Source organism: Pleurodeles waltl, chromosome 9, assembly GCF_031143425.1.
Source record: "Pleurodeles waltl isolate 20211129_DDA chromosome 9, aPleWal1.hap1.20221129, whole genome shotgun sequence".
Classification (NCBI taxonomy): domain Eukaryota; kingdom Metazoa; phylum Chordata; class Amphibia; order Caudata; family Salamandridae; genus Pleurodeles; species Pleurodeles waltl.
In genome coordinates this window covers 242,749,508-242,776,564 of record NC_090448.1, presented here as the reverse complement: position 1 = coordinate 242,776,564, position 27,057 = coordinate 242,749,508, and the positions used below count along the sequence as shown (strand labels likewise).

Sequence of the window (27,057 nt, the reverse complement as noted above, 5' to 3'; positions counted from 1 at the left end):
GTGTTGGCAAAAGTGTTTGTAGATGAACAGCACTATGATCCTGGGGTAGCTACATATTTTTAAGCTTGGGACAAAAATGGACCCTTGTGCTAGCCCGCCTAAGTACACTGTGGATCATGGGAGTAATCATAGTACAAAGGACATGGTGTATTCTAATTTGAAAAAAAGAGTTTTGAGGATCAGTTAGGCAATATGAAATGCTTCGAACACAGAATAGTTTTGTGCAAAGATGTTGCGGATCTAAGGAAGAAATTGACAAATGTTTCATTAAACTACAGAATAAAATTGAAAATAATATTGCCAGATTTATGCAAAAAAAGACATTATTGAACCCATTGAGAGTTCAAACTGGGTTTCTCCAGTCGTAATTTCTTTAAAATCCAATGGTAACTTACGATGTCCTAACAAAGACATTTAGGTGGATGCATTTCCTTTGACCAATTTGCAAGAACTGATGTTGTCTATTGGGGAGGCTACTATATTTACTACAATTGACTTGGACAGTGTGCATCATCAAATCCTGCAGGATCCTGATTGTAAGCATTGCACAGCATTTATAACACCTGTATGCATGTTCCAGTATAAAATAATGCCATTTGGTTTGGCAAGTGCATCTGCTGTTTTCAGCCGTAGTAGCCCAGAGTATTATTAGGCACAACAGGTGCAAAGGTGTTTCAGGACGAGATTTTAATATTTGGGAAGAATAAAAAAGGAGCATGATAGGATCTTGAGGGAGGTTTGACATGCTTTAATGAAAAATGGTCTGACAGTGAAGGAACAGGAATGTGATTTTAGGAAATGGCAGATGGAATACCTGGGGCATGTTATACCCAAGAAAGATGAACGTCCTAAAATCAGTCATGTTGAAGTCATTGTTGATGCTTCAGAGCCCAAGAGTAAGGAACAATTGATATCTCTTCTAGGGCTGACGGTGTTTTATTCTCATTTCACAGAGAATTATGTCTTAAAAGTGGAGAATTTACAAGCATTATTGCAAAAAATGCAACATCTTCTTGGGGGCAGGAACACAATGAGGAGTTTGTAGCAATCATGGACGAGTTTGTAATTGCACCATGTTTGACGTCATTGGTAATAGCAGTGGATTGTACGATATCTGTGGATGCCAGTGGCAACAGAGTAGGAGCTGTTTAATCACAAAAGAAGGATTGTAATGAGTGGGTGGCTGCATATGCATCTTGTATCCTGACAAGCGGAAATAATTTATTCCATGATACAGAAAGAATTACTCGTTTCGACATGGACTGTAGAGCATATCAGGATGTATGCTTGGGGGAGAAAATTCCAAATTTGCACAGACCATGAATCCCTTGGTAAATATTTTAAAACCAGAAGATGGGAAAAATATCACGACACAGTTAGCATGTGTGGCTTCAAAGTTGCAAATGTAACATTGTGATATTGTACATATTCCAGGCAAAAATTATTTTGCTGATGGGTAGTCACAGGTACTAGTGGAAGCATGTAGCACACATAAAATGGATGAGTGAATGTGATGTTACGTATACGTATGAGGATGTGGTTTGCGGTAGGACTAGAGGTTTGAAGAATGGGTTGGATGATGTGTTGTCACGGTTACCAGTGGAAGCATATGAAATGGATGAGAGTGAATGTGATGTGACATGTATGTATGAGGATGTGGTGTGTGGTGAGGTAGAGATGTGAAGAATGGGTTGGATGATGGGTTGTCACAGTTACCAGTGGAAGCGTGTAACACACATGAAATGGATGAGAGTGAATTTGATGTTGCATATATGTATGAGGATGTGGTTTGTGGTAGGGGCAGAGATGTGAAGAATGGGTTGGAGTTGTTGGAGGTGAAATGGAAAAAGATCTGGTGTTGTTGGGTGTTAAAGACTTCATTGTAAAAGGATGGCTATCGGAACGGCAATTGCAAGGTGAATATAGCATATTTTGGATGGTAAAGGAGGAATTACCTATGTGTAATGGTATTGTCCTGAGAGGATAGGATTGCACCTCCCATTGGGATAATGGCCAGGTTTGGATGGTATAGTGGATTACTGGGTGAGGGAGCATAATGCATCCCAGTCAAGTGATAAGGTGATTAAACCTGTGGGGAGGACTTTGCAAAATGTAGAATTACCTGATGGGCCACAGCAGAAGGTTGTGATTGATTTAATGGGGCCATTTGCCATCCAAGGAGGAATATACTATTGTTCTCATAGATTATTATTCTGAGTGGCCAGAAGTACATTTAGTTGGTAGTGTGACCACAGAGGTAGTTATTGATTTTTTGGGAGGATGTTTTTTCTAGGGAAGGTGTACCAGAGATGTTGGTGTCCGGTGACAGGGTGCAGCTTACATCAAGTAAGATGCAGTCATTTTGGATAAACGTGGTGGCAATCATTGAAAGACTGTCATTATATCATCCTGAAAGTAATGGCCAGGTTGAGCGGTTCAACAGAGTTGTCAAAGAGGTGATACAATTGACACTTAAGTCTGGGTTATCAAGGAAGAAAGCACTTCAAAGTATGTTGTTATCATACAGGATCACGCAGCATTCAATAATGGGCAGAACACCGATTGAGGTGTTAAAAGGAAGGAAGCCTTCTTCAAAACTTGTACCATGGTGGTTAAGGAACAAGAAGGAAGAGAAAGGGAAGTCAGAGGTTGATCTCCAGATGAAGAGGAATGTGGAAAGGTAACAAACTCAGGTTAAAAACATAGTCAATATGGGTAAGAAAATGCCTGATATTTTGGTGGGTCAGTATGTCCGAGTGAGGAAACGGGGCCTAGTGGAGAAGGAAGCAGCTCGTAGGTCTGATCCGTTGAGGAATATAAATTTGTTGGAAGGTGCAGTGAAACTTGAAGATGGAAAGATGCAGAAATTACGCCATGTGGTTTGTGCAATGGGATTAGCCCGCATAATGGTCAGGAGTGTGACATGCGTGATGATGTAAGCTGATACTTGATGGGTGAGGTTGTGTGACCAATTTTAGGGTGAGAGTTGCATCATGACAAATGGTGGAGTTCAGAGTGATCCAGAAGTGCTGGTACATCAGAGTGTCAGGGAGATGAAATTGCCAGGTCATCTTGAAGAGTTTATGATGGAATAAAGAAAAAAAAATGATTGAAATATAAGATGTCTAAATATGAATTAATGTTAGTATTCTATTTTAGTTATTTATCATGCGCATATTTACTTGGGTATTTGGTGCTCAAAAAATATCCAAGTTGCTTTTCTTTTTGCTGCTGTATTGTGGGGAAGGTGCCTGGGGCATTGGGATGTTGGGAATGGAAGGTTGGTGCGGGACACGATCATGTATTACAACGCGAACGCTGAGACTGGCAGTAAGCCAGCAGCAGCGTTTGGGTCGGTGCATGCAGGCATTACTTTCTATGTATGAGGAACGAAGGAACAGATGAATAAAACGTTGGACAATATTTCATACCAAACTGTGTTGGAGTTTTTCTTAACAGTAATGTAACTGGGCCTCTAGTACCTTGGAGGCGAGTTCGCGCTATGTGAAACCGCAAAAATACCACAAACGTAATGTTAAGAGATAGCAAGAGACGCTTGACATGCCACACGGGTTTAAAAAGAACTGCCACACGGTACCCTGTCAGGCCTACTCCACGTTCACTAATGAAGCCACCAACCCAACCAGAGTTCCAGGAACGTAGGCAGCTAGGTCTGTCCAACCAGCCTTGAGTTTTCAGGAGAAAACCGACACAACCTAACCACCCGAGGTCAGTCCTACTCACTGCCCCCTCTGTCTATATCACTATCTAGAGGCATAGACGGCAAGAGAATTAGCCTGGTCCACTACGTGACTAAAGAACTTGGGATTCACAAATGATTCCTGGCTCCTAGCTAAGCCCCATTGCCTAACTACAAAAACACTCGTCTCTCCACTTGGCCAGACAGCCCTCCAGACTCTGCAGCCAATCGGCACTTCGACATTCTGTGTGATGCGCTGTGATTGGCTGGCGTGTAGCAAATGCTCCAATGGTAGGTTACCTTGCATATTAGCATTTCCTCCTACTTCTAGAATAGGTTCAGCTGCCGTATTGGTTATCAACCCGGAAGTGTAGTAATTACGCCTAAACACATCCCTTAAAAATTCAACAACTGAGATTATGTTGAATACCGTATGTGGAAGAGAAGGAGGGGCGGAGATCTCCAGTTGCAAAGCTCCATGCATATTTGCTTCAGGTTTTTTTTTGCATTTTGGGACTTGCAACCTGGGATTTGTAAAGCGCCAAATAAAACTACATTTCTCAGAGGGCTAACCGAAAACCTGGACGGTACGAGCCATTCGGGCATGGACACACACATAAGATGAGTTGGTCACTTTTGGAGGACTAGTTTTTTGCGACGACGTTTAGGTATTCGGCATAGTGCTGAACTTTATCTTCTTTAGTGCTAAATTTCCACCTGTTAGTGCCTGGAACATGTGTGAGGCCGTGTTCCAAGCGCCCAGGAGAAAGAGGAAAGTGTACGAGTCATACGAAGCACCATTTCCCATCCCTCTCTCCGAGGAAGGAGAGTTCAGACTGTGCAAGGGACAGATCATCAACAACCATGTGCTGGTGAGCAACCCTGACGACATGATGCACCTGTATGCAAAGGTGAGATGGTGGTAACTTGTTTAGTCAAAGGCGAGGGCTATGTGAGGTGGCAGTGTAACAGAGGGGTCTTCTCTACCTCAATATACGAACGTATACGACGTTCAGCATGCATAGACAAACATGATGGGTGTGCAGCACGTTTATTGGTGTGTAGCAGTGAGTGTGTGCGGCTGAGGGTGCTATGGGGATCAGCGGTATATTTACAGCTAGTAGAGGGTGCACGGGCACCACGCGCGTGGTCTATAGATTGAAAGGTGTGATCTTTCTGTAACCTAATTGAGGTATGTTTAGCAAGCACACATGTGTGGGTCTATGAGGACAGTTCATAACCGGTATGGGAATGCAGTGTTTGTGCATCGCCTCCGAGCGAACCTGGGACGCTGAATTACATTTGTGAGTAATTAAGGACAGTGCGTCATCAGTATGCAAGTACGCGGGATGTGCATCAATTGTACGTAGTTGTGAGAATATGCAGCACTTTCAGACAGGCTGGACTCAAAAGCAAACTCAGCTTTGCTTTTGTTCACGCCAACCACACAATACAAGAGATTCGACTATAATTAGACCATGGTTGTGACATAGCAAACCGTTAACCAACATCCCACAAGAACATTGCAGAAATGTCAGATTGGAGTAGTTTTAACGCATATTGGTTAAGAGAAAACAAGTGAATAATTGTCCAACGGAATAAAGCATACAGTAATATAAACCTAAACACTAGCAGTAGATCATCAATATGTACTTTGCATCATGTAATATTTATGGCTGCTAAAGCTGGTATAAAAGGGTTACTATCTCATCTGGTTTCATGTGATGTTCCCTTGAAAAGCTAGATTGACTGCTGTAGTGTTCTATACACCTCTACTATCCCAAGCCAGCTTCTTCTTAATTGTTTGAAAATTGATACACCATCCTCATTTAATATGCACATCAATTAAATCTTGATAGCACATTTCTTCCTTTGTGGGAATCAATGCTTGATGAGATCAATTGATCTTTGGGTCCAGCATAAGGGGGTAGATAACAAAACATACAATTTCAATACATGTCAGATCAATTCCACAGTATGACCAATATGGCCATCCAAGGAAAACCCCACTCAGGAATAAAGTTTAGGGGTCGTATTACAAGCTGAAGCTCAAAGTCATGTAGACAATTCTCAAGACAAAATTAGAAAGATACAGAATCACCAAGGGTTGACTAAGGCAATGAAACAGATTTAGGCAAACTAACCTTAGTAGAACAAGGCACTCTACATATACCATACAAACATCAACAAAAGTAATTGTACAGAAAGCAAGTGCTGCTCAGTTCTGACAAACATTAAGACAATTTAGATCTTTGGACAAGGGAAAACCCTAAGGATTAGACAATCAGAAATTACAGAAATTAACATCTGCTGGGCGGAACACATTGTGGGCAAATGACAAAAAGGTCAAAAATAATTTGGAAAAAGGAAATCTTGGGCAACTTGTCATTAACCAAAAAAGATAAAAATAAGTAAGAAGGGAAGGTTTCAGCATTTCAGAACCTAGGTCAAGGGTCTTCTTTGGGTTAGTGGAAAAATATCGAAGTCTCAGAAAGGCATTTCAAAGAGGCAAGGGCAGAGAGGGTTATACCTCTCAAGGGGTTCAGTGTCTAAAGGTAGGTGAAAATAATATGCTTCTTCTCTTTCAGGATTCTGGTTCTGACCAAAGTCCAGTTGGGGATCGACATATTAAGGTTCATAGGGCATGATGATTTTGTCAGTTCATCCATCCACCTGACGTTGTAGGGGTAACATCCAATAGAAATCGATCATGCGACTCCAACTTGAAACTTGCTATAGTTCTCAGGTTTTCCCTGAGAATGGAATCCTTCTGTACCTTTCCATGCATGACTGAAACATTTGTATATTTTACCAGTCTGAAAGAAAAGTTCATGTTAGCAAGTTGACTTGACAAGTTCACAAATACAGGGCCTAACAGGCCTCACTTAGGCAAATGCAAATTAATTAAACCGCATAAAAAATCATGCAAATAGAACATTTAGCACTCCAATTATAATTTCAGCATTATTAAACTTCCATTAGCATTCATGGTACAGTAACTTTAAACGAAAAATAACTCTGTTAATACATTTCTATGAATATAACTCAGAAATGCATTTTTCCATTTTTGCATACTAATGTAAAACACTTTTTTCAAAAATCTAATATGATTTCAATGCAGGCTGTTAAATTGCACTCTAAAATATAACATAATCACAGATTCATTCTCCAAACATGAAAGTCAAACTCTATACCACAGGGGTTTCATGATTTAGGCCCTCGTTTACGAGGCCGGCGGTCATCAAACTGCCAGCCTTGCGACGGCGGTCTTACCATTGTAGAGCCGGCGGTAAAGACTGCTGCATTACAAGTTGTGGGGTTTGGCAGAAGCCAAACCGCCACAACCCCGCCTGGCCCACTGGTGCGGTCACAACACGCAGCCGGGGGTGAGCTCCTCAAGGCTGGTGGCAGGCCTCTGCCTGCTGGCCGTTTTTTACAAGGCAGCAGAACGCCAGGCTTTCTGTGGTGGTCACCCTGCCACAAAAACCCTGGTGGTCACGCACCCGGCAACAGGAATCCCCATTCCTGTCGCCGGCACACACATGCACACGTCCCCACACCCCCATGCATCCCTCCAACTCATCCGCACTTCTGCACCCCCTCCAAATTCCTCTTCATGCACACCTCCCTTCATCCAAACACCCGCACACACTCCCCACCCCTCTCATCTATACTCATCCACACAACCCCCTTCATCCATACCCCCACCCAACTCAATCCACAGTTATACACACGAACTGCACGCACACCCATTCAGTCACATATACACGCACATACCACACACATGCACCCAATGCACCCCCCCCCCCCTCCCCAAGACGATCAACTTACCTTTTCTGGTGAGCTGGTCCAGCAGGAGGGGATGGGTCCTGGCACTTTGCACCGCACAGCCATATTACGTATCGTAATACGATGGGCGGAGTCTTGCTAGAATGGCAGTGCTGGTGGTGCAACTGCCTCTTCAACTCCGTCGGCCAGGCCGACGGAGTAGGACTTCTGCCAATAAATGGGTGGAAGTCCAAACAGGACTCCTAATATGCCGATCAGCAGACCACCAGCACTGGCAGTCTGTTGACTGCAGCGGCTTCAGCGGTGTGCTTAAAAGACCACCAAAGTCGTAATGAGGTCCTTAGTGTAGGGTGAATGCACATAAATGGTTTTCAGTGTATCACTTTGCGATCAAACTATTAGTTCTTTGATTAACATAATGCATAAAGTGTCACATATAGGTGATCACTGTGACATGAGGAGCAACACTACATTTTCTACTACATCAGTCTTCTTGTATTGGGTTTTGCTAGCCCTGTAAATAAGCTGGCCATATGATGGTGTTAAAGCATTTCCAGGTTATGCTTTAAACAAGGCCGCTAAATCTTTTCACCCACCACAAAGGGGTTGAGAAATAGGATACTGAAACTTCAAACTTCAAATAGAATAATGTAAAATGACAGCATGACACATGTGGTCACACAAGGAAAACTCCAGTCTGAAATAAAGTTAAGGGTTTTATTCCACAATCAGGCTCAGATTTATGTAAATGATTCCCAAAACAAGGTTATAAAGATACAGAATCACCATGGGTTGACCAAGGCGACGTAAAAGATTCAAACAAACCTGCATCAAAAGAACTAAAGATTCAACAATAGCAATGCAAAGCATCAAAAGGATAATCTGAAGAAAACATGTGCTGTTCTTTTGCTTTAAACACAAAGGCTATTTAAAGTCATTTAAGCTTAGGTAGCTAGCGCACAGGAACTCCCTACAGATTAAAAGTCACAAGTTAACGTGCTGGGCTAAAACACATGCATAAAAAGAAAAAAAAGGCACAAAGAATTTGGAAAAACAACATCTGGGGCAAAAGGTGACCAACCAAACTAGGCAAAAAGTGGGTAAAAGGGAAGGTGTCAGAAACTCAGTCAAGAGTCTCCTCCTTGGTGGGGGGGAAGGGAAAAATTCTTAGTCTCAGCAAAGCATTGGAAACGAATAAGGGTACAAAGGTCTGTACCTCTCATAGTCCAAGAGGATCCACCCCGAAAGAAAAGGGAAAGAAGAATGCTGCTAATCCAATTGGGGAACGGTATATTAAAGTTCATAGTGCAAGATCATTTGCTCATCCATCACTCCACATGACTCGGAAGGCGTAACTGTCCAATCAAAGTCTGTCATGCGACATGAACTGCAACATCAGGAAAAAATCCCCATTACTAACATGGGAAAAGCATCCATCTTAGCTGATCTTTATGGTTGAAACAAATTTATACAGTCCATTTCCACAGTTCCTCAATGTACTGGGCTCAAGGTTACTTTCTCAGGCTCACAATACTTAAAACAATAGGACATCTATTTCTAAGCTAGCATTTCAGGGGAACAAAGTCTGAAAATAATGTTACGTTGGGAAGAATGACTAAACAGTTTTCTACAGAGTCAGAAAACAGGGCCTTGTGGGCCTCATTTAGGCGATGTAAAGTGAATTAAATGGCACATTCATTTATGCTAAATAATGCACAAATAACATTTAAATCATAAATTCATCATTAATACGCTTTGTCAGTGTTCATGGTACAGTTGCATTACAACAAAATAACTGTTAATACATTCCATCAACTATAGTGTAAAACTGCATTTTGACAGTTGCATCTAACATTTAAAGCACTGCTTTTCAGAAAATCATTATCGTTTTAGTGCACACTATTAACTAACATTATAAAGAATCCTACAGAAGTGAATTAATTGGTTATACATGATGTTTTAGGGACATATATAACATCATTTTGTATCTCTATGCTCCAGTGAATGCACCTTAACATAGACTTTTAGTTCACCACTTTACAATTAATCTATTAGTACTTCAAATAACAAAATCCAGAGATTGTCGCATATGGATGTTTACTGTGACTTCAAAGATAGCAATAACATTTCTGCTACATCAGCCCCCCTCACCCCCAGATGCGGAATTAGGCCATCATATCAGATTACAATCTTTCATTTTCAATGACACAGGTCCAAATCTTTGAGGTCATTCCAGGGAAGTTCTTCTGGACTCCTCTAACTGCTTAATGTCACTGTAATAGATACTCCTTCTAGTCTCTAGCTCAGTGTCCTTCCTTTTCCTCTCTTTGCTCTCATCTCTTTCAGCTTCTTGCATAACTTGTAGAGATCAAGTGCGACTAAGGCACACAAAGCTGTTATCAGTATAGGTCTCAGGATACTGCCAACAATTCAACTCCCTAAACTTCCACAAACCACTTTTCAACTGCTAAGTTTTGAGTGGATGCCACAATGGCCAGTTCAGCCCTGGCACTTTATTGCCGGTATAGAGGTTAAAACATACAAGTACAGCAGAAACAATTTTTTTCACTAGAACTTAGAACAATCGATGATTTGGAGTTATAATGTTAAACAGGCGAAGTATTGCCGGAATCGGAAAGTTATTAAATCATGCCCCTAGAGCTAAAAGGAGAGGAAGTCTGCCTGCTGGTTTATCAGGCTTCATGGTCCTGATGCACTACAGTGGTTCCAAAACTCAATGAATTTGACAACAACTTTGAGACAGTCATTGTTACTCCTTGCTTAAGAACATTACTTATTTTTGCCAGTGTAACGCTTGTACAATACAAATCTGTGCTGAAATTTGAAAGAGTGAGCTGTTGTACGATTTTTTTTGTTGCCCCCCACAACGTTCAAACCTACTTGCTGATCTAGATTAAGCAATGCACTATTAGAGTATGCTTTCAAAATGTTTCATTACAGAGAGTGTCATGATTTAGAAAAAAGTAAATGAACTGGTCTTGTATGCAGCTGAAGGGATGTTCTACATTTGGTGTCTTTATTCTGGTACTATGCAAGTTTACTTTCTACCATCGGGGCTGCCTCTGTGTTTGATGATTAGCCACACGTTTTGGTAGTAGTTGTTGGGATCTGGTATGTAGCCAGTTTATTGGCTTAGGTGCTACTGCACGCCATGTTTTTTCTACCATGACATAAAATCAAAATTTGTATCTTTCTTTCACTCATGCTATGGCTAGTAGAAGAGTCTGTAGGCTGGTGGTGCAGTGCATTTATGTCCTACTGCTGTCACCTAGTGCATTGTGTAACCACTAATGTTACATCATGGATTTATGGTATAAAGAAAAAATGCACATGATGTTTCTTATGGACTAATGTTTTTGCATCTTGGTTTTCGGACAAAAAAAAAAATTCAGCTGCTGTATTTAGAGATGGCAAGCCAGCAAATCAATAGGGAGAGTTGAGCTAGAGCTGAGCCAAAGGTCTGGCACAGCCCCAAGTACTAGAAAGAAAGCAGAACCAACAACATATTTAGCATGAAAATCTTGCAGCAAGCTTCCCATAAATATATTATAAAGACCCTTAAAAAAATAAATAGAGAAACCTTTTTTAATAACCTTTGGAAGCACTTGGCTTTACTAAATTAGCAAATATCACTGTCAGGCCTTGAAAAATCATAAAAAGGTTTTTAGACCTGCAGGTCAAGTAACTTGAATAATCTACTCGACCTAACTGCAATGTGCTTGACCTGTAAACTGGTCTCAAATTGTGTGATCCTAAGCAAATATTTTAGTGTACTTCTTCTTTTTCTTCTTTCTCACTGTTGCAAAGTCATCTTCTTGCCCTGTTCACCCCGAGTTTTGTTGCTGACTGGTGCTGATGGTAACTGACTTTGACTGTGCTCTAGGCTCTGTTAGCCAGACACAGGCCAGTGCTATGTTAAAACAGACACTTAGTATTAGGGTACCTTTTCAATTGGCCTGACAGACCCTGTAAGTCCCTAGAATATAATAGGGCAAGGGGGTACAATAAGCCTATAAGTCCATAGACTATATAATTGGGCATGGAGATTAGTGCATCCAAAGGCCGTTTAATAATTTGGCCAGGCGCATTGTGGGAATTGTGGTCCAACTTTCCAAGGACTGTCCAGGAGACTCCAGGCCCTTGGATTTGTGTTTTGGACCCTTTGAATCTGCAAGGAGGACTTCAGGAAACACCTCCCAAAGTTTGGAGAATTTTGGTAAAGTTGGCGCTTTTTGTTTTTAAGCACTAGAAACAGTTAATTCTTTAAAAAATAATATCTCTGGTTCCCTACATTGGATTTTTTATTGTTTTGGTGTCTCTTTACTCATAAAAATGTAACCTATTTTTATAAATTGGTGTGGGATTTGTATTATGTGTTGTCTCTCACTTATTTACTGTATTGGTGTTTTTGAATGCTTTACACTATTGTCTCCTAAGTTAGGTCTGCCTGCTCGGTTACAGCTACCAGGATTTGTTCAGTGGGCTAATTTACTGATACCTTTACTGAACCCATATTTGGTTAGTGGCCTTATTGTCAGGGGTAGGTTCATACTTACCGCTACCAATAACCCACTTTCCAACACTCACCTATAAGTGCACCTTCAAATATGTGAGCTCAGCATTTCTTCTGGAGAAAAAAAAAATGTTTGATGAAATAGACTAAACGTTTGCTCCTTATAGCCCACACTCAGGAAACACATGATCCATGACCTGTCTCTTAGTTTACTTATACCATTGCCAAAACCTTCCCAGTAACTTGCAGCTTTACTGATAGTTATATAGTGTATTAACAATGATCTGTGAAAATTGGGTTTCAGAAAACATATTTATCCATTGCACATTACCAAGAAAAGTGTTCTGATTTTGTTTTCATCCTATTTAGATATTTTTTTTCAACACACAGAAGTACAAAACATGGGCTTTCACAACTACTGAAATAGATTTTGAAACGTTTGTACAGTTGACTTAGTTATTTTAATGTGGTGCATTAGGAAAAACCTGACATACAAAAGCCTTTAACTTCAGACTCTTTGTATAGCAAGTCAAACACTTCACTTTAACAAGGTCCTGGAACTCCGCAGTCATAAGAAAAGTTGTAAGAAGTCAAACTGACTTTTGACCTCTGTCTATGAACACCGAGCAAATGTCACAAGATGAAAACAAGATTTAAAGGCATCTTTATTGCTCCTTCACTTTCTGACTGAACAGAACACCTATTCTTTGTCAACTTGCCAGAAGGGGCGAGGAGGTCCTAAAAATAGCTTGACCTGATAAAATATGACTCTCCATAGTGAGTGGGTGAATAGATTTTTCGAGGCCTGACTGTATTTAGTAGTGTTTATTAGACATGATAATTTCTAAACATGAACTTAGAAATATAAATGACCACCCTTCCTCTGTCCTTCGACGTTAGTGCCATTAGAGAACCGAGATGCTTGTGCTTAGTTCTTTAAGGAGCTAAATTAATGCTCTGTTAAATATTTACTGTCATGGCATGTTAAGTCAAGAAGTCTTTCTAGAAAACAGTACACATTTAAGTTAAGGTAAGGCAGGGCACACCATTTTCATATTGATTTCACCATCTTCCCCTGACATGAGATCGATTTCATGAGAGGCTGTATTCCCCTGTGAAGCCATTTACCAACGGTTTGGTGAGCCCACCAAGTTAAAGATCATTACTGCAACTTGCATTACATGAAGAGGTTGGCCGTCAATTTAAATTCTGTATTTGAAGTCCAGTCAAAAAAGCTCCCTTCCATATTTGATTTATGCACTTGTTTGTCCTGTGCTTTTCAGTTTTTGCGTTTAACAAACTGCTGTCATCTTTCTTGAACCATCTCACCCACCAATACTTGCTACTCTATCACAGGGTCAATGGCAGACAGGGCTTCAGATAATTTCTACTGCTGCTAAGGCCAAGGAGAATGTAGGTCCGCTGCATCATCACATCATCTCTTCATTACACGAGTAACGTGTTATACCATTCCCCCACCTTTGAATTCTGATCCCAATTTGCAGTTTTGGTAACATTTCTTACAGGCTGCCTTTCATCCGGTGTACCACAGGCATAGATTTGTTGGTGGAAAACAATAAACAAATTTTGAGCAGTTGTCAACAGTTAATGCATTTCCTTTTACAACAGTTACTTGAGCCTTTTAAATGTATTTATTAGTCCATACTTGGATGGGTAGGAGGTTGGAGGAGGGGCAGATGGGTTGATCTCCATTTGTCTATCTGTCAATGTCTGTTAAAGAAGGAACAGAATTATGTTGCTCATGTAAAATTTGACGAGTTTATCTAAAATTCCACTCGGACTGCCTACCTCATAGATATATAACTTCCTTAGGACAAGCCAAAGGATCTGCACCACCTTGTTTCACAGAGGCTGGAGAGGTCAGCATAGCCTGATCTCTGTCTGCCGTATTGTGTGTCTGTTTCTTTCTTAAGAGTGCAGCAACCTAACATAGCTATTGGTTCCTCTTTAAATAGAGAGGGCTTTGGTTGCACCCCTTCCATCCACAGACATTGTAGGTCTCACCCACAGGCAACTTTTAGCTGTCTATTTGTGAATGATCTAATGTGGACTGTACTAAAAACACACAGCGGCTGTCATGGTTGGTTTTATTTTAACCTTCATTTGCTTGCTTCTTATTCAAAGGCTTGCTTCTAATGCAATGTCTTGCCTTCCTTTTCTTGTGTTTGTCCCTTGCCTAGAGCATGCCTTCTTTACCATCCTTTTGATTATCTGATTTGTGTCCACTATTCACTTTTAGAGAACTATCCTTTTCTTTTTATTTAGGTGCTCCATAATTGTGCATATGTTTACTTGCTTTCGTATGTGTACTGCTGCCCCCACTTTCTCCTTCGGGGGCTCTGTATTGACCCTTCCCCACACTTATTTTCTCTTGTGTGCTGCTTTACACATTCTATTGCTATTTCCCACCCAACATACACCCCTGTTGCTCCCTCCTCCCCGACCCTGTCCAATACTACTTCTTGCCAATTTTATTTTAATTAGCGATCTCTCACTCATCTAAATTAAGTCTCCACAGCTCCCTCCACCCAATCCTTGTTGCTTCCGCCACCTGCTTTTTCGGTGCTCATCGACTCAAAACAGTCCATTAAAAAAAAAGTTGTTTTTTTTCTTTTCTGGGAGGGTGGGATGGGGACCGACACCTATTGGCTTTGCAAGTACTTGTTTAAACTAGCATTTTTCGGCCTCTGGTTTGAGGCTTTGTCAGATCACATCTTGGCTCAGCTCACAGGAGCATGGCTTTCACACATAATGCCGTCTTTTACGAAACATTCAGGCATGTCAGGTTACTTGTTAGCCTTGTATTTGTAGCAACTCACCCAGGAATAATGGTTTTCTGCTGTTTACAATCGTGTAATTTAAATCAGCCATTTTAATGCTTTTAGTTTCTCTAGTATAGCTGATTTACAAGATATTTTTGCAGGAGTATGCTTCTTAGTGACTGTTTTTCGTTCTTGAGCATTCTCATTTTCCCTCTCTCTTTGGTTAAAAAAAAACTAATCCAATCCACGTATTGCCTGTTAATGGAAAGATGTTTCCGGATGATCCCTAAAATTGAATATTCACTTGTTTCTTTTGCCAATAATTGTTTTATGTTTTGCTTTGTGCAGCTTCTCATGTCCCCTGCTTTGATCAGGTACAGAGAGAGCAGTCTCTAAGAATAAAGCAACCAGGGCACTCCCGAATCATGAGTCCAAAAATGGAAAACTTTGTGTGAAACGTTTTAATCCTTAGTGATCGGTAGTTGAATCGTAGTTATAAGAAGTTCAAATCCACATACGAACACGTATACACGAGTTACAGAAACAGTCTGAAACCTCAGAATGAACAGGTATATAAGAGAAACAAAACAGCCAACACGTGTTTCGTCCTCACGGACTTTTTCAAGGCTCAAGAAAACTAAAAGAAGAGTAGCTGTTGTAGTTCTGTTCGAGATCCAAATGATAAGATTTTGTCAAAAAATTTTCATTTATTTGAATGAGAAGTCCAAAGTGGTCAATGCGCGTTCCATCAGAGTATGGGAACGGTATTCCTCATGCGTCACGAAAATGATTCCAGTGGTATGTCCACAGTAAGGGACATACAGTAATTGTAAGGTCTAAGTAGGCCCTGCCTGTAGAGCTGTGCCGCCCCGTAGGATCAGCGAAGGCAAGTGAAGAACCGCGAAAGTGCTGTCACCGCAGTGTCTGATAACGCTGCCGTGTTCAATGAGAGAGAGCAGTAGTGGGACAGGACTGCAGCACGCACATTTATGTGTTTTTTCGGAAATTATGTTAAATTTATTTGTTAATCATAAACTGCATTATCAATCTGTTTTCTAACATTTATTTTCATGTTTATTTTTAGGGATATTTTGGAAAAGGAATACTGTCCAGAAGCCGACCAGAGTACAATATATCAGACCCCGAATTGGCTGCTCGATGGAAAGGTAATTTCGTATCAAACTATCATTTATGAAGGTGTTTAATGTCGCAATGCTTAGAATAGATAATTATTAATTTTGGGAAAGACAAAGGGAGCTATTCCCAGCATACTAACCCCTTAACTGCTGAGTCCTTTTTGAGCTATTTGGGTTAGTTTGCCGTTAGGCTCCTTAACGTTTTTGTACATAAGGTATCCACGCAAATTTTGCTGCTTCTTCCTTTATTTTTTTATTTTTTTTTTCCCCCAACATCCTGGGGATTCTGTAGGTACACATGGTTTATGGATTCCCCTGTAGGGTACATAGAAAATCGGCAAAATATATCCACAGTTTAAAGGTTTATTTTTTCATTTTTTTTTTTTTTTTTAGAAAAACAGGAAAAATCTGCTCCATATAATTATTTATTGTTTTCCTCTAAAAATGCCATCAACTAATGATTTGCTGTGCTAAAGATATCATCTTCCCAGCTTTCAGGAACATGCAGCGCTGAATCAAAAAAATTAATTTTGTAACACAGTTTTGGGATTTTTTTAAATAGGTCGCCCATTTTCCTGTATTTTTGTACTCTCAACAGACTTCCAGTTTGTGGTGGAAACCAGTGTGAAACACATGGGTGATCCAGAAAAGCTAAAGATTTTTGAAATGTAGAAAAAAAGTCTAAATTCAACAAGGGGTCATATTTGTAGATTCCTCAATGTTTTCCCAAGGAAAATAACTGTTGAAATTAAGAAATATTGAAAATGGGTAGGAAACTTTGGCCATTTGTGAACACTTTTTCATCTGTAACTTTTTGTCACAATGGCCGATTTACAAAAATAATATACCATTACGTCTGCTAGACCCTTCTGGTAGCGAGTGTATATATAGGTTCATAGGTTCTCCAAAGACCAAAGGTGCCCAGAGCCAACAATTAAGCTACACCGTACAATGGTTTTTCATTGAGTACCAAGTAGAGACAAATTCATATGGTGAAATAGAAAGAGTGAAAAATGGATATCAAGGAAATCTATGTATTTCTGAAATAAGCACAAGTTTATGGAGTTTAGGAGCAATGGTTACTTGTACATCTCTGAATTTGTGGGTACCCCTGCTAGTGTATAATTTAGAGGGTATTTTTCAAAATGTCTTCTTTCTTATACACTGGCTTACATCTGAAAGGCACAAATGCAGCGCAATGCAATTGGTAATAACAAAGTATTAGAAATTGGGTCACTAGTTGGCAGAGGTATACCCCCTTGTCCAAGTAGGGATCACAACCCTAGTTAGGGTAAGTCACAACACATCAAAAGTACATAAAGGGCCCCTGGACAGATAAGGAGGACACAACCAGGGAAAATCAATCCAGGGTAACTAGTAAGTCTCTCCACATTTACTTAATACAAGTACATGTATCTCGTGTCTAAGTTCATATAAGATATTCTGGGAACCACATATCTCCTAAAGTATTTGGATGTAAATTAAGATATGTACATTTATTACACATATATCCAAAACAATCTCCTTACTTAAAAAATATTGAAAAAAGATAAAGAAAACTGAAATCTTAACACTAACTACTGAGTGTAACAAAGAAAAACAATCACTCACACCAGCATTTATACAGATAAATATACAATTATGCATCTAACCCTAAAGAGAATTTATAAGTGAAAAAAAAATATATTTTTTTTTTAATGCAAAAATAACAACGACTACGGACAGGACAAACAATATATACTAACAATCTAAATATAACATAAACTACATTATTATAACAATCATTGAAATGGTTCATATCAAAATTTTCACTAAGAAAATAGAATTCAGAAATCGTGCTCGTATTTTTGAATTAGTTCTTCCTTATATGCATTTATATAAAGTAACCCAGCGTTCGTATTTTGAAGTTAGTTCTTCTTTATATGCATTTATACTGGATGACCTAGCGTGTATTCATTGTCACATTTCTCCATCATTTGCCAATATCATCAAGAGACATAATTTGAAGTGATTATAATTCTGTCCTTTAAATAATCACAGGAATCACTTTATTCTTCAATAATCCCCTCATTCTTTTGAGTCTTGATGTCCGTTAAAGCTCGTCATTGGCTATAGTTTACTGTGTTGTAAGGTCCACATATTTTTGTTGTTAAATGACAGTTCAACAATTCTGTGCCAATTGGCAGTACTTTGCTATCAATCCTGTGCCAATTGACAGTCTTTTGCCGACGCGCATTTCGGTGGAAAAAGCAACTTTTTAAAATAAGATTATTCAACAGCCACCTTCTTCAGGGCAAATAATGCAAAATAGGACAATGTACCTTCAGAGAGATCTGATGATTTAACGGGATAAAGAAAAGAGCTGATAGTAATCTCCTCCGTATGGCTAAGAATATCTGGACCGATGCAGTTCTGGCAAAGCATCAACGCAGAGGTTCTGCGCTTCTGTAAGTCACAATACAAACCAAATTATCCTGTGCTCACCCTCTGGTGGCTTGGCACTGAGCAGGCAGGCTTAACTTAGAAGGCAAAGTGTAAAGTATTTGTGCTATAACTCGTACAGTACCCCAGTGAAAACACCACAAAAATACACCATACAGGTTTAGAAAGATAGATAATATTTATCTGAATAAAATAAGGTTGGAACAATCAAAATCCAATACACACAAGCAAAGTTATGAATTCTTAAAGATTAAATCCCATAAAAACTCAATAGCTCCAACTGGAGCTATCACAGCATAGTTGACTGAGTCGTTCCCAATAATCCGATGCCACAGGCACCGGTCACTGAGTCACACGGACCCCCAGACACAGTACCTTTGGAAACGAAGAAACAAGGAAGTCGCACGGAGTCCTGGAGATGAGGCGTCGCTAGAGCCAATGTGGGGACAGTCCCATACAGCGTGCAAGGAGGTGAGGCAGGGGAGGTGAGGCATCGGTTCCGTCCAGTTGCAGACGGAGCTGGTGCTGCATCAGGGCAAGGCGTTGGTTGCTTGTGGCCCGGCGGGGTAGATGAATCCAGTCGGTCAAGACGTGATGAGTCAACTTCGAAGTGTTGCGATAACACTGCGTGACGTCTGAGGCATTGGGATAACCTCGGAATTGCGTTGCAGGCCGTGGTCATTGCATGCAGGGATGTCCTGCGGAGCGGGAGCAGGCTGCAGAATTGGTGCTGGCATCGTTGGAGTCGTTCCTGGTGTCTCTGAAGTTGGAAAACTAGCTAACAGCATGTAGATTGTCTTTGCTGTCCCTGAGACTTCAGTGTAGGAGGCAAGCTCAATCCAAGCCGTTGGAGAGCACTTTTGGGGAAGGGAGAGTCCTTCCAGCACACTCAGAGGCCAGCAGGTAGCAGGGCAACAGTCTTTCTCAGCAAAGCAGTCCATATGAGTCCTTTGGGCAGCCAGGCATCTCCTCCGATAGTGTTCAGGTGTAAATCCAGAAGTGCCTAATTTGGTGGGGTCAGAGACCCAGTTTATATACCCAAAATTCCTGTGAAGTGGGGGGAGATTTCAAAGAGTGTTTTGTGAAGTGCACAAGTTCCCCTTTCAGCGCAGTCTGACTGACAGGATCACTATCGGGGTGTTATCCGTCTTTTGTGTTAGGGCAGGCCACTGGCCTTTGAAATGTAAGAGAAAGCCCCCAACCCTTTCTGCCCAGGGAGACCCATTCAGTATGCAGATAAATGCAGATGTGATTGGGTGTCCTGTGTTTATAGCTGTCTGGGTGGAATGCACAAGGGAAGCTGTCAACCAGCACAGACCAGACGCGGATTGGAGACAGGCTGTAAGGCACAGAGGGCAGTAAGTACAGAGAAATGCCTCCTTTCTAAAAGTGGCATTTCTGAAATAGTAATATTAAATCCAACTTTACCAGTAAGCAGGATTTTCTATTACCATTCTGGCCATACTAAACATGACTGGGCCACTCCTTCCAGATCAGAATCTACCACTTAAAAGTATATGAGGCTAGTTCTAATGCTAGTATATGAGAGGAGTAGGCCTCACAATAGTGGAAAACGAATTTGGTAGTTTTTCACTACCAAGGCATGTAAAACACAAGTACATGTCCTGCCTTTTACTTACATAGCACACTGCCCTATGGGTTCCTTATGGCCTACCTTAGGTGTGACTTATATGTAGAAAAAGGGGAGTTTAAGGCTTGGAAAGTTGTTTTAAATGCCAAGTCGATGTGGCAGTGAAACTGCCTACACAGGCCTTGCAATGGCAGGCCTGAGACATGGTTAAGAGTCTACTTATGTGGGTGGCACAATCAGTGCTGCAGGCCCACTAGTAGCATTTAATTTACAGACCCTGGACACATGTATTGCACTATACTAGGGACTTAAAAGTAAATTAAGTATGCCAATTGGCGTATCAGCCAATGTAACCATGGTTTTAGGGAGCGATCACATGCACCTCAGCACTGGCTAGCAGTGGTAAAGTGTCCAGAGCCCTGAAGCCAGCAAAAATGACATCTGAAAAAGAAGAGGAGGAAGGCAAAAAGTTTGCGGTGACCCGTCCGAGGCCATTTTCCAACACAAATGTTCTATTATTCTGTGCTCCCACAAGCCTTCTGATAAAAAAAAAATTATAATTCACTTGTGTAGTTAGGCCTAGTGCCTGCGACATGAAATGTGCCAAAACACAATATGGACGCATCACATTTTTCCACTGAAAAACTGACCTTTTTTTCCAATGTGGATAGCTGTAGCTTTTAGACTCTAGCTCAGCCTACACATAGAGAAACCTAGCAAACCTGTATATTTTTTCAAACCAGACACCTTGGAGTGTCCAGGGTGGAGTGACTTGCATGGCTCTCACCAGATTTGTTTTACTCCGAATCTCTTGCATACCTCAAACTGTGAATAAAAACACATATTTTTCACATTTCGGTGGTGGGTAACTCTGGAATCTGGGGGGAGCCACATACTTCCACTCGCCCGGCTTTCCCACAAGTTTTCCAAGAAAAATGGTACCTCACTTGTGTGGGTAGGCCTAGTGCCCGTGACAGGAAGCGTCCCAAAACACAACATGGATGCATCACATTTTTCCACTGAAAACATACCCTTTTTTAGAAGTGAGCGCTCAAGACCTCTGACCACACCCACTTTTGCTATTATTCTTTGTTGTGCTTGTTTTAAATGCTTCATTTTTATTGGTGCATTTTGTGAAATGTCCCTCCTTTGTGTGCTGAGTTCCCTCCCAGACGATTTCACTAAGTGAACATTTTTGTTGGCTATCCCACTACATCACTCTTCCTCCTGTTATATCGTGTGATGGCCCCTCCTCCGGTTTGTTTGCCTTTCACCCCAGCAGCGATCCTTTCTAGACATTAATAGAGGGAGCTAATAACTCTTGGGCTAATGCTCATGGTGGCCGTGGCGCTTTGAATTGATTGCTTATGTCATCTGTTTAACTTTTCATTTTAAATTTATGTGGCAAGAAAAGTCCAGTTAGGAATTTACACCGCCAATAGCTCTAAGTCGAGCAAACATGAGACCCATTGCATTACAAATGCTTTTCTTTTCCAGTGTGTTTAGCTGTAGATTTTGAACCCTAGCTCAGCCGGCACCTAGGCAAACATGAGCTCCTTCCTCTCACTTTTTTCTCGCACTCTCCCCTAGTTACACCTCTACCCCCCCCAACTTTCCACACCCTCTCTTCCGATCTTCCTTGTTGTACAGAGGTCCGCAGAACTCTTGAAGTAGCATAGAGACCCCAAGACCAAATAATCTGGCCCTCAACATATATGTATCCCCACGAATGATAAGACAATACGGTTACGATGCATGCACCTGAATGTTAACTCTTGTATTATGATAACTGGGATTATCGTTGCTTCTGATGAGGCTGATATTTCTTTCTTCTTATCCTTAATTTCTCTCTCTTCTTTGCTATGAAGAAGATTATTGTTCAGTTGTTATAAAAGTAGTTAACAAAAAAAAAAGTTTTTTTTTTTTTTTTTTTTTTTTTTTAAAGGTTTTCTTACCGATAATGCTCTGCAAACCTCAAACTTTGCCTGAAATTATGCATTTTCCTTACATTTCTGTGACAGAGACTTCTGTAATCCACAGGAATCTACAAAATTCCTGCCACCCAGCATTGCCCCACTTGTGCTGACAAAAATGCTGTCCAGTTGTGTGGCTGGGCCTAGTGCCCACAACAGACCGAAATGGATCAAACCAAGGTCAATGGGATTCCCCTGCAGAGGGCTCCCCTTGGCCTTTGTTTGAGTTGTTCCTCTAGCGGACACTAGACCGAGCCACACAGGTAGGGATGTATTTTTATTTGGCACAAGTGAGGTAATGCAGAGTGATAGGAATTTTGTCGATTCCTGCAGTTTCTGGCAGTTTGTATTACCGAAATGGAATGAAAATGCATGATTTCAAGCAGAGGCTGAGGTTTCCAAAGCACTGTGGGTAAGAAAGCCTTGTGGAATTCACGCAGAGGCACACAGCCTTCTGGTTGTCTAGTTTGCAAACCTTTCTGTGGTTTGTAGGTGTGCATGAGTGGCTTCGCAACATGGCCTCAAATACTGCACCTACCACCATTACTTATCTTGCGGTGTAGCGATTTAGGACCTTTTGTGTTGTTTTCTCTTGGCCCAACCATACCATTCTTATCAGGAGATGTGTGGAAACCCAGGGTGATAGGAAATTTGTGGCTCCCTGAAGATCTTAGAACTTTCCGTCACAGAAATGTGAGGAAAATACATGTTTCTTACCAAAGTCTGACATTTGCAAGGGTTTCTGAGTAAAATTACCTGGTGAGGGCCAAACAAGTCACATTACCCTGGCTGTCTAGTTTTAAAAAATGAGCAGGTTTTCCTAGGTGCCGAATGAGATAGGGCCCAAAATCTACAGCAAGCCACATTGCAAAAAACAAAAAAAACAACAAAAAAAACTAGTTCTTAGATAGGGCCATAGTTACATTTCAGCTGACAAAGAAGACACTGTCGCCCTGGCAGAGCACTTCACGTTTGCCATGCTGAGACTACTCCACCCGCTAAATTTAGAAATGACCGCCAAGCTAGCGGTCAATTAAAAAAACATTGACTTCACGGCGGTTACTGTCAGTCTTTTTTTTTTTTTTTTTTTTTTTTTTTTTTTTACATTTGACGCACTACTCCATCACCATGACTGAGCTGTCTGTCAATTATTATTATTATTATTTTTTTTAATTTTCAAAGCCGGATTTTCTTTTAGTAAAAACAAATGCTCCTCTAACCACTTGAGTTATCTCCCATGGCAAGGGGGGCCTTCGACAATTATCCCTGCCTCTTACCACCATGGCTTTCTAGTTGGTGATGGGCAGTGAAAACTGACCTGTATGTCTGCACATCTAAATTAGGTGGGTGGAAATAGAGGCCAGCCGCAGATGCCCCTTATTCAGTCAGGACTTGGAAGGGGTGCAACCATGCCGGAGTAGTCTTCCCCATGGTTACACCAATAGTCCATGTGTATATATATATATATATATATTTATCTTCACAGTAAGTAAGTTTGCAACAGATATCCTTACCGCCACAGGTATAAATCTGTTACAAATTCTTTTAACTTACTCCATCACTTACACTGGTTGGATTTAGCACCTCCAGCAATGCTAGCTTCAAAGCACAAATACTTATCAAAGTATCTGAATATTGTAACAAAGACTACTGAAGGCAAGCCACAAAGTCACGTCAAGGCACCACCCACTTTATGGTCCATTCACATGCCCTTGACACATCACACACGACTTTCATACCACCGTCCACGGGTCCAAACCAACAGATCAGTGCACTCACGTCAACATACTGTCGCCATGCACTGGTCCATCAGATTCATATGCCACAGGAAGGAGTCCCCATTCAAGACAACATCTCAACTAGTCCGCCAAATTGCACACAGTCAAACTTCTATATACACATATGTACAGACATGTTGACAGTGCATTCACAACTTTCACAAATAAAAAGAGTTTGACTACATTTTGACCACCTGAATCGCCTCCGTTCTGAACATTACCGAACGCATGCATAGTGCACCTTTACTAATGGATCCCATGACAGCCACATGAGGCTCAGTAAGACATGTCTTACATATGTCTTTAGCGCACTCACTGTGGTAATCCAACTCCTTCCAGTTTGTGGATGCCAGTTGGGGGTGGCTGAGAATGCCTTCCTAAGCCTACATTGCTTGAACTGAGTAAGCAGATCTACCTTTTAAACTAAGGCAGACATGTTTGGAAATACTGCCTAAGTTCTCTGAAGAAAGCGTCCAAAACTACAAAGCATGTTAGTGTTTTGACACACAGGTTAATCAGTGAGAAAGTAGCCATGTCACAGCCCTGAATAAGCATATCTACCTTAGAAACTAAGGTAGACATGCTTGGGAATACTGCCTAAGTTCCCTGAAGAAAACATCATAAATTACAAAGCATGTTAGTGTTTTGACACATAGGGTAATCCGTGAGAATGTAGCCATGTCACAGCACTGTTATGTGCAGTGCTGTGACTGTATAGCACTTGTCATCCAGTAAACTGAACATAGTCTGGTTCTGACAAAGGATGAACATGGCAAACAGGACAAACATTTTATCCATTCGTGTAGTGTTGGGTGCAGCATCCTCTGTAATGTTATGTCTTTTTTGTAAAAAAAAAAAAAAAACTCTATTACCCAAGAGGGCATCTTGTCACCAATGCAAGAGCGTTTAGGGCTAATCCATGGAGTACCCTAGTACTAGAGTTTAGCATTGTGCGGAGTGTGCTAATTTTAGAGACGGTGCATATGTCTACAGGCAGGTCCTTCCACCCTTTTTGAGCCATTAGGAAAAGTTTGTTCCTCTGTGTTCTGGTGCTGTCTGTGCTAGGCAAAGGTGTCTGGAAGGTATCTGAAATCTGAGGCAGTATTGAGGTATGGTGAACCATTTCTATATAAGGATTTGTATGTGTGTTACAGGAGTTGGAAAATAGCTGTGGAAGGGGGAGAGAGAGCGAGACAGAGACAGAGGGAAAGAGAGAGATTTCTCGCTCTGAGGGAGGAGGTGACCTGCTGTGTTCTGTATGGTTTCAAGTTTTCTGCTTTTTTGAGTAAGAGAGTAATTCAGGATGAGTGCATTGCCAATGGGGTTGAATCCATAACTGAAGATGGAGTAATGGCATGAGTCCCTGAGGTGAAGTAAGCCACAGGTGCCTTCTACACAATGCAAACCCTCCAAATCAACGCAAGTGGTCCAAACAAAACTGCAGGCCATTATCACTGTTGTCATGTCTCGACTGTGCAAATAGCATTTACCGTGGGGCACCACTCTTAAGTACGTTGCTAAATGCACTCGATTCAGAGCAGTGCAAGAAGTCAGCTCTTACTTGCTCATTTATGGGAAGACATCTCACCAATGCCTTGAGTGCTTGACTGGATATCAGTAGCCATAACATTGCCAATCAAAGAAATGTGCTTCTTCTACAGAACTATACTTCTTCTACAGAACTATACAAGATACATGCCATTTATTCCTGCAAGCTACATTTTAAGGATACTCACAGAACAGAACGCTTGGTTCCAGATTAATTCCTTGTCTGTCTAGCCTTTCCTATAACAAAAAACACATTGATGGAACTTGGTTCTCATTACAGGTAACACAACTTTGTCTCGCTTCTGCCAAAGATAAGAAAAATACACAACCATCTGAACTTTTGGAATGCTGTAACGTCCTGGGGTTTCTCTAATTTAAAATTCAAAATAATTGATGGCTTGGGCAGAGTTCAGTTGCAAGACTGATACATCTGCGTAGCCAACTAAGTTGTGAGTCCTTTGGGCTATTTGTGCTTTGTGTAAACTGCCTTATAGCACATTTATCCTGACTACCTGTACAAGCTGGGGCTTGATTATCTATCGTTCCCAGATGTATCAGCAGAGCATATTACCCTGATAACATATAACCAGTATATGCCATAGAATGAACTTGTGCATACTTGTATATACTCTATATCAATATAAGCTATCTATATATATATATATATATATATATATATATATATATATAATATCTCTCCTTCTGGCAGTCGCCAGTAGGCAGTCATAGTTAGGACCATGTTTCCATAGAAAAAGCGTTTTTTGACTTGCCTATATCTTTGGCGCAGTTTGACGAATCTTCAAGAAATTTCCCAAAAACAAGTGTTGCAGTGATTCTTGTTGCACACAGAAAGTTTTGGGTTGATCTGTCAAGCGGGGGCTGAGAAAAAGGGGGAGGGGTGAAAAAAGTTGCATTTCAAATTGGACCTACAGACTCATCCACAGCCCTAACTGCTGGATGGAATTACACCAGATTTGACAGAAAGCTAGCTTTCGGTACGCAGATCACGCTTTCGCTTATTTGGTGTAAATCCGTTTAGTCATTTTTGAGATATTAAAGGGAAAATAAATTTGATCATCTCTGGCCGTGATGACGTCGCAAATATTTCGCAAATAGTTTGCAAAAATGTGTGAATTTTCACAAATACATGCGCAAAAACAAGTGTTACAATTGGCCGACCACAGCCTGACTAGAAAGTTGCGGCCGCCGTTTTATTTCACAGGACATGGTCTCCGGGGGTGAAAAGCCAATTGAAAGTGGTATAAAGGGTCAGGGTGAAAATCCTCTTTAATGTTGAAGCCAGATTTTTAAGTCCCAATTATGAACATACCGCTTTAGAAAGTTGACATTTGACTGGCCTAACCATTTAATGTCTACTTCCTTTGTCCTCGGTCATATGACTGGGCATAGCTGGCCTTTGTGTATTCCTCCCAGACAGTGAAACAAAGGTGAACTAGCTGTTGGCAGGATGGGCCACTCTGCAAGTATTGGTGGGGCGGAGTTGGTCCATTCTCCACTTACGTTTTAAAGGGCTGCCCTAAGTTTACATAAGATATTCATACCAGCCTTTTGTCACCCTAGACCAGGTGCAGCCTGGGCAGGGGAAGGAAGGACATTTTCAGAACCAGATGTGTGGGTAGTCTTGGAATTTCAATCACTTCAAAGGTAGGCACCAGGTATAAATATTGGACCTCCTGAGCCACTCTTCATTATTACTCATGGACCTGCAGAGGATCCCCAGAAGGACTGCCTTTTACTTTGGAAGAATGCCCTGCTGCTTTAG

At 41.0% G+C, this 27,057-nt stretch overlaps 1 protein-coding gene across 2 annotated transcripts in view; it reads left to right on the top strand.

The window, feature by feature from the left end:
• The first annotated feature begins 4,079 nt into the window (after nt 1-4,079).
• Nucleotides 4,080-27,057, top strand: part of TSEN2 (tRNA splicing endonuclease subunit 2) — a 113,214-nt gene continuing 90,236 nt past the window's right edge. The window contains exons 1-2 of one of the 2 annotated variants that reach the window (XM_069206650.1): nt 4,080-4,611; nt 15,891-15,972. In XM_069206650.1, coding sequence (XP_069062751.1) covers nt 4,435-4,611; nt 15,891-15,972 — 259 coding nt within the window. In that variant the 5' untranslated portion in view covers nt 4,080-4,434. The remainder of the gene's footprint in view (nt 4,612-15,890; nt 15,973-27,057) is intronic. The other variant, XM_069206651.1, reaches the window with a different exon arrangement.